General features: G+C 35.7%; 1 protein-coding gene across 2 annotated transcripts; it reads right to left on the bottom strand.

Moving 5' to 3' along the window:
• Positions 1–359: 359 nt before the first annotated feature.
• On the bottom strand, positions 360–1,912 carry LOC108840958 (uncharacterized). 2 transcript variants are annotated; one of them, XR_001948028.2, is made up of 4 exons: positions 1,550–1,912; positions 1,192–1,453; positions 806–899; positions 362–731 (listed from the first exon to the last, which is right to left on the bottom strand). XR_001948028.2 is itself a non-coding variant. In XM_018613755.2 (3 exons), exons 1-3 carry the CDS (start codon positions 1,634–1,636, stop codon positions 865–867), a joined length of 384 nt encoding a protein of 127 aa, XP_018469257.1. In that variant the 5' UTR covers positions 1,637–1,912; the 3' UTR covers positions 360–864. The 2 variants fall into 2 exon arrangements, 1 of the variants encoding a protein (XP_018469257.1); XM_018613755.2 differs by having other exon boundaries at positions 360–899.
• Positions 1,913–8,720: the final 6,808 nt, after the last annotated feature.

Genomic DNA, 8,720 nt, shown 5'->3' with positions numbered 1-8,720 from the left:
AGAGCTCAAATAATAATTTATATAGAAACTTGAGATATTTTAAAGTATATATATATATGTATTTAGTAAACCTTTTTGTATAAGGAAGTTAATTTAGAAAGAATAAAATAGTAATGGATTTTTGGGTGATACTAACAACTCGAATTAAGGGGAGCTGACAATATTTAGACCATTATGTATAACTATTTCGAGTTTTTGGGTTATTATTTCTTAGATGAATTCGACACATATATCAACACGTACAATTGATGATAGAGAAAAAGTGTCTCCCATTTCAAAAAAGTTGAAAGCGAATGCGGTGGGTTTTTACTTTTTACTAAGACCTAAATAAATAACACAAAATGTAATGATATTTGAAATGTAATTAGGTTTTTGTTGTGATGTTCTTTGATTAACTCATCATCCTGTATACATTTACTGATTTAGAAATGGAGATAATTGTATATAACTGTACAAAATAAGTTGAGTCAAGAGATAAACTTGCAAGCAGCATGGACGAATAGAAATTGCTCATTTTTATTCAGACCTGTTCTTTTATAAAGAGAAGTTTCATTGCAGAAGGGATATGTGATACCAGTTTACAAATAACGCCGAAGAAGCATTCTAAGAAGAGGGCAAGGGATCGTCTCAATCATGCAAATTTTGACGGTGGGAGTGTTTTCATAGATTTGAACTTCTTGCAGAAGTCGGTTGCAGTTTGGTCCCAAAAGTAGAGCTTTATCACAGGTCCCCTGCAAAAGATTAAATACTGACGGGTTAAGAGAAGTACCAAGAGGTGGTGACTTTAAAATAAGAAAACACATACTCATGTGATTCAACATGAACCAAAAGGTGTCGCGTGGTTGCTATTTGCTCAATGAGAGTCTATCCATTGACCAGCTTCATGTGGCCAACAACATCTATTACATTGTGCAGGAAGAGTGTAAGTTAGATGGCCAAAAAAATTCAAAAAAGTCTAATATTATATCACCACATAAATTGAAGCACATACACTCAACGTAGAAAACAAATAACATTACGACTACGTTATGCTTTGATATAAACAAAATCCAAGGTCGAAGAGTTGATAAAAATCGAGATCTCTGTATTGAACTTAACACTTTATTTTTAATGCAGGAACAAAAGCTTAAGACTACCTCCAATTATAAAGAAATGGAACTAAGAGATGATATGAAATATTAGTGAGCTTACCGTAAAGGTCACTTTGGAGATCACAGTTAGCTTTAAATTCCTGATATGAATGAAACCAGAAATTGTCCTCTCTGAAGGGGATGGTACTGTACTTAAGAACCGAAATGATAGAGCTCCATGAGAAAGAAACGGTTACGCTATGATCAGCAACCCGATACACCGATTTGTTTTTGGATCCGAGACTGTAAACTGATTCTTGTTTCATGTCAGGCAAATATTTTTTAACACCTCCTGATGGAATGAATCCTTGAATAACAGTTTCCTGTTGATAATGTGAAGATTAACATAAGGAAAATAAGTTGGACGGCGATGTTTAAAAATAAAATAATAGGAACTAAATTTTGGAGAATTCATGAACCTGTTCATCTATGAGGAGCATTTCCAGACCAATAAGTGTTTTTTCAATAGGTTTCGAGCCTCTAAGAAGTGGATCAGAGTGTAGCATAACTGGGTTTCTTGGGGACCTAGTGAGATATCTTCGAAGAACATAACTTCGTGATCTTTGGCGGAGGATACATGGGACTTGCCGTTTGGTTTCATTGCCATGGCTTTAGCTTAATTTTAGGAGAATCTAGGGTTTTGGTTTGTAGACAGGAAAGGGGAAAGAGTATATAAAGAAGGCGAAAAAGAGGGAGTTGAAACGAACTCATTAAGAGGGTGTTAAAGAACTCCATTGATTGATGGCTGATAGGCTCAGTAACGGTGAATGGATGAAGACGAAAGGAGAAGACGAAGACAGAAGAAAGAGACGATAGGGTTTCTGAATGGGGTCCATTTGGGTAATAACATTAATTTAAGCCCATATATAGAAGCCCACACGATGAAGCCTATCTGATGTGTAAGAAATTCGGTTTCTGATTGGCTAATTTTTTTAAGTGACGTGGCATATCTCTCCTTTGAAGATATTTGCCTTTTAATATAGTATTGATGTCCATTGTTTTCCTGGTAGCTTAAAATATTTATATTTGTAAAATACTACATGTCTAGTCTATGTTCATCCATATATAGATCTGAAATTGTGCTTGCATTGTTTGAACAATGTTCAATACTTCTTTGAACTCAAAGACATATAAACGTTAAATTAGATACATTGCTAGAGAGGGTCCCTTCTGGCTTTCTTCTTTGATTCAGGAGGGAGCAGCTATGATTGCTCTCTGATATGAGTCGTTATGCAACTTTCCTCTGTCTAATCAGATACAAAGAAGGCTATGATCTTTCCAGCTTCATTGACTTTTGATAGTTTTATTTGTTTTGTTCTCGTTTGGGTTTTAGGGTCATTTTGGTTCCCATGTCTTCCCGTTGTTTTTCAAATTTTGCAGCATGTCTCCCTTTCCATTACAATCAGCACACAGAGTTAAAAAAAAAAAAGATACAACTGAGAATTATGATTATGAATTTGAAATCATAAACGTTTTGCACACTGAAATATCTTTCAGTGGTGATTCAACAAAAGTGGAGTTGGTGGTGCTGGAGATAAAGTATAAGTTCAAGGTTTAGTCTTATTTCTTCATAAAACAATTTCCAAAGTTCCTTTACAAATCACAACTTTAACATCTAATTTATCGTAACTGACTGTAACTGGATGAACAAAATTTGGAATATGAATGCACGCGTCATTCCATTTAATTCCTTAAAAAAATAGACCACTTACAAGGAAAATTCATTCATAAAACATTCCTAAAACTTTTTTGGAATCAATGGAAAGAGAATAGTTTCTTTGTAAAATCATTCAGCAACGTAAAAGTTATGGAACAAGTGGAATGAATGGAATGCATAATTTTATTTTATTTTTAATTAATAAATATATTTTATTTTTATTCTATTCCTCTTTATTCCATTTAATCTCATTCCATTAATTCATAATATTCTTGTAAATGATTTCCAGTTACACCCATAGTTATATCTATCTTATTAAAACAGAAACATTATAACTTCTTCTAGGTGGATTTTTAAATTGGACATCATATTATTATTCTTAGTCTAACCTTTCATTTAAATATTTCCTTAAAGAGTTTAATATCAATTATCTATCATTTAACTCCACTATAAGATCTATGTATATGCATCTATTAAACAAAATATCTGTTCTTTTCGTTAGAGTATACTCACATTATCATATTTATATTATATCATAGTAAAAATATAATAACCCCTCTCCTTTATTATAGTCAAATGAATACAATAAATGTCTCCAATATAAATATAACACGAGTCTAAGTTCTTAAAAATAAAATATAAATAGATAGAAACAAAAATAAATATTACACATGTTATTAAAAATATAAATATTACACGAGTAGGTTGACAAAAAAAATACAAATATTACGCTAATCCTTTTTTTTGTCATCAACTTATACAAACTTAAACTGAGTAGGTTGATAAAAAGATAAAATATTACATGAATCCTTTTTTTTTACACGAATCCTTAGCGAGTCATTATACAATTTTGACTATTTTGGTCTGGTTATTTCCTAAACAATTGATTCAATTAACCAAATAACTTAAGAACACGTTTCCTCCCATCATTAAACTATAATTATCTTAAACACAAAATCCATTTTAATTTAAAAAACAATTAATTGGAATCAAATACTGATGAATCTTAAATTTTTAAATAGCTTGATACAGAACTTTTGAAACTCAATAATAAAGATATCAGAATATATTTTCTTAGATGTTCAAATAATCGAGGTTTGCTTTGAATATACACTAAATAGAATATACTAACATATATTCATACTTCAATAACAGAAACATCAATTTATACTTAAAAAAACGATTATTGGAAAACCTCTTCACCAAGTTGAGTCTACTATGCCTAAAATCTCGGTTACAATCAAATATTCACAATCAAATTGTCAGATTTGAAAAATCATGAATATGGAAAACACTCTTCTCCAAGTTTATTCTACCATACATAAAATCTCGATGTCAAGAGATTTTGTATTTATTATATCTGACTTAATAGGTTAGAAAATATTCATTTTCTCCCACTAAAATGTGTGTACAAGTACTTGTCTTCGTATTCATCATTGCACATTCACAAAACTTTTAGAAAAAAATCCCAAAAAGCACAATGTCAAAACCAAATCGTATTAGTTGATATTATATTAGTGTTTTCACTATACAGTTATAGTATAACATTTTTAAATTAATAATATATAAATTAATATTTCTATAAATTAGTATAATTTCATAGTCTCAAATTGAATTTTTGGTTCAATTAGTATCTCGATAAATTAATAATCTCTATAAATTAATAAAAAATTATAGTTTTGGTATAATCCCAACATTATTAATTTATATAGGTTTCACTGTATATCTCTAATACACCAATGAAAAATTATTAATAGAAAAAACAGTTTTAACATTGTTCTTAAACAATATGTTTTAGACAAACTCAAAATTATATAAAACCACATTATGTGAAAAGGACAAATTCCAAATTGTATCAACTATTATAGAATATATGTTATATGTTAAAAATAAAAAATAAAATCCGCGCGGTCGCGCGGGTCATGATCTAGTGCTGCTTAAACCCCAGATCTTAAACAACTTCCATAACTAAATTGACATTGTATCCATCTCAATACTTTGCAAACTTTAGTCGATCATCCTTTGAGCCACTAACTTCACATTATCGACATTACAATTTGCATATTCTCTCAACAGTTGTTATATTTTCCACACTTGTATGAAGTAAAATTTGGATAATTAATATTTTATACCTAAAAAGTAAGCGAGAAGTCACAAAATTTTTCTCCTCGATCTCCACAGTAAGATTTGAACAGTAAGTTTGCTTCCGAGTTTAAGACCCATGGAAAACTGTTGGGAAAACTCACCACACAAACTCGATGAAGCACTTTCTGATGCACTTGTCGTAGTACGTTAGAAAGTATGAGTTTGTAGATCTATGGAGAACAGAAGAAGAACACGGAATTATAGAAGATAGACACAAGAATTTGATATCCCAGGGTTCACCTAAACGTGGTTACGTCCCTGGGGCCTGGCAATGAGGCAATTCACTATAATCTCAAGTACAAAGACATAGCACATCTCTCTCTCTCTCACACAAGCCACAAGCCGGCTTGCTTGGTCACTTTTGGACCTTTCGGACCTTGCCAAGGTTCCAGAGAAGAGTACACACGAGCTCCTCTTATATAGTAGGAGTTTATTACATTAACCTAGTTGGATTAGGGCATTCGCCCCTTTCCATAAACCTATTAAGAAATATTCCAAAATACTTGCAACTTCCATAACTCCATGAGAAGTAATATTTCCAGGAACCTATCACATTCAATAAAGTGATATTTCATTTTCCTAATATGACATCCTTGTCTTGGTTTAAGTTATGCGATCTTATTTGATTTCCATCACCAAATCTTGACTGACGAAGTCCCTGAAGTATTCGCTGACGTAGTCTCTGAGGTAGTCTCTGACGTAGTCTCGAATCCCAACAAACTCCACCTTGATGACATCAAACATGATCCACTACTTAGGTTAAGCAAACTCGTGCTTTACCAGATGAAGTCGATGCTCTCGACCATCCCAAGAAATTTAACAGCTTCCTCAAACTCAGGAACCACCTTGGTTACAATATCAGCAGGATCCCTTGAAGTATTTAACTTCTACACACTTGCATTACCTTGAGCGATATCCTTGATGAAGTGCACCTTTCTACTGACGTGCTTAACCTTCTCACAATCCACATTGTTCTTTACTGGAAACAATGAACGTTGAGAGTCACACGATATCACCACCGTGTCTTGCTTGAATCCAAGCTCTTACACTAAGCCACTTTTAACCACATTCCTTCCATGACACCTCCTAACAGCGCCACTTCTATGACACCTCCAACCAGTGCCATACACTCTGCTTTAGTCGTTGACAGAGTTACTACAGTTTGTAATCTTGATCTCCAGCTGATTGTATCACCACCAGCCATGTAAACATAATCCGAGATCAACAATCTTTTGTCCAAACCAGGAGCAAAAGATCCGAATCACAAAATCTTTCAACTATAAACACTTCATTCTTCTCTGAAGCATAGTCTGATCTTGTGTTCCCGTGAGGTATCTCATCTCCCACGCAGTCCAATGAACCATCCAAGGCTTACTCATAAACCTGCTAACCAACCCATATAACAGATCACTCCTTGTACATGGAATATCATCCATTCATATCTGCTTCATCATCTACTACAGCAGACGCTCTGAAGTGTACACCAGCAGGTGTTGACACACTCCTCTTATGAAGTAGAGACACGTGATATTCTCTTCCATCAAGCTGAAATCCTCCTGGTTGCTTTATGTAAATCCATTCTTCAAATACTCCATGAAGAAAAAGCCGGTTTACACCAAGTTGCTCAAAGTCAAAGTTCTCTGTAGCAGAAAACCTCACAGATACAAGTCTCACGATGGGTGAAAACACATCTTGATAATCAATTCCCTTTCTCTGAGAATATCCCTTTGCAACTTAACCAAGCCTCGAATCCAGGCTTCTCAACACCAGTTGTACCAGACTTCAGTTTAACACATCCACTTGCAGCCAATCGCTTCACGCTTCTCAGGCCTTCTCACAAGCTTTTAGGTTTTGGTTCTTATCCAGTGAAGTCATCTCTTCACCCCCATGATTCATACCATTGACCAATTTATTTTGCTGCTCATCGCTCCATGATTGTCTCGAGGTTCTTCAGCACATACCTCATCAGCTACATATAGCATAAAACCTGCTACATCCTTGGACACTGAGTACCGTGCAGGTGGCACTATTCTTCTTCATACTCTATCCATTCCTAGCCGACATCCTTCAAGACTTTCACCTTGCTCAACATCTGCATCAACAGCTTTGTCAGCTGTTTTGTCAACAGCTCCACCTGAAGTCTCAACTTCCGGTCTGATGCAGTGTCACCTTGTTCAACATCTACGTCAGCAACTATATCAGCCGTTTCGTCAACAGCTCCACCTGAAGTCTCAACTTCTGGTCTGACGTAGTGTCCTCATCAATAATATAAAACCGTGGATTACAGTATTATAACCACCCTCCTAAAACAAGGACCACCTAAACCAGTGATTCTTCAACCTTCCAGCAAAAAATACTACATACCCATCTTGCACCGCCGTCTGTACCAACGGAACACGCCGCTTAACTCCCTTGGCTAAGAAGACTTTCGACAACAAGACCACGTGGTACCATTCGCAAGGTCACCTTGAGGATAACATCCACACCAGACTTGAAGTTACATTTGGAGATCCACACACAAAACCGCATGTACATACCTGAGAGCTTTACATGTATCATGTTTCCCAAAACTCTCACAGAACTCCAAAACTCCAATCGTCCTCCTTATCGATCACCCCCTTCTGGGGCAAGAATCTGTAGATTCTTCATACTCATGTGCTCAAGACGTCTATGCCACAAGACTGTCTCATCCATAGATGGTTTCTTTCTGCCACTGCTATATATTTCACCTGATGCAGTTTCTCCATCTAACAGGTACAATGACTGAGACACAGTTCCTTGAAGAGCTAGCTTACCATGCTTGTAAAACTTAGTCTTCCCACGTCTGTCACTATGCTCCAAGCTTAATAAACCGAGATTCCAGTGTCTTAACTGAGCCTCCATAAGCTTTGTTGATTGTACCAATCCATTGCACTCCTACCGCGCAATCATTACCAAGAAGTACTTTCCTTGAAGTCAGCTCTTGAACCATGTGAAAACAATCCCTCCTACACGTCCTGTAGTAAGAACATCCAGAACCAATCACCCACTTATCATGACGCTGCGTATCTGTTACCGATAGTGCATCACCCTCTGGACCAGAATCTATCACACCCACTACTTCAGCTTCTTTGTCATACTTCTTCTTTGTAACATAACAGTTATTCCTGGTGTTCCTCTGCTTCTCACAGAACCAGCAGGTAATTCTAGACCCTGAGCTTGATCTAGAACCGACCCTATCCTTCCTCACAAGATCCTTTTTCTCAGACTCGCCTCTAGCATAATATCCTTCACCATCATCATGTGAAACCCTAGAGGTTTAAAGATCTTGATCTTTAGACCTTGCAGCACCGTCACCTCTTACAACGACAAAACATCCTTGCCGTACTTAAGCGTTTCCTTGAGAGAGCCGAACTGTGAAGGTAGCAGATTCAAACAACAGAATCGTCCTTGCACCTCCTCTGACACAGTTACATTCACGCTTGACAGGTAAGACACCATCTTCCAGAAGCCATTGATCTTCTCATACTCCGAGTATCAACCATCTTGAAGATATAGAATATGTGATGCAAGTGAATTATATCCAGTAGAGTCTTGGAAAGAAATAACATCTCCAGCATAGACCATGAAGAAGCCATTGAAGTACACAACTCGTTCTTCCTTAACACATGATCTCCCACACTGAGACTGATCAGATTCATCACCGTCTCTGATCTTCCAAGCCTTTCAGCTTCCTCTTTCTCTAACCGCTCTTTGTAAACATCCTCGTCTTCATCCTTCTTCCTAGCTGAGACAGAAGGTGACTCGGA

This window comes from Raphanus sativus, chromosome 2 (genome assembly GCF_000801105.2).
Source record: "Raphanus sativus cultivar WK10039 chromosome 2, ASM80110v3, whole genome shotgun sequence".
Lineage (NCBI taxonomy): Eukaryota > Viridiplantae > Streptophyta > Magnoliopsida > Brassicales > Brassicaceae > Raphanus > Raphanus sativus.
This window is presented reverse-complemented; position numbering and strand designations above follow the sequence as displayed.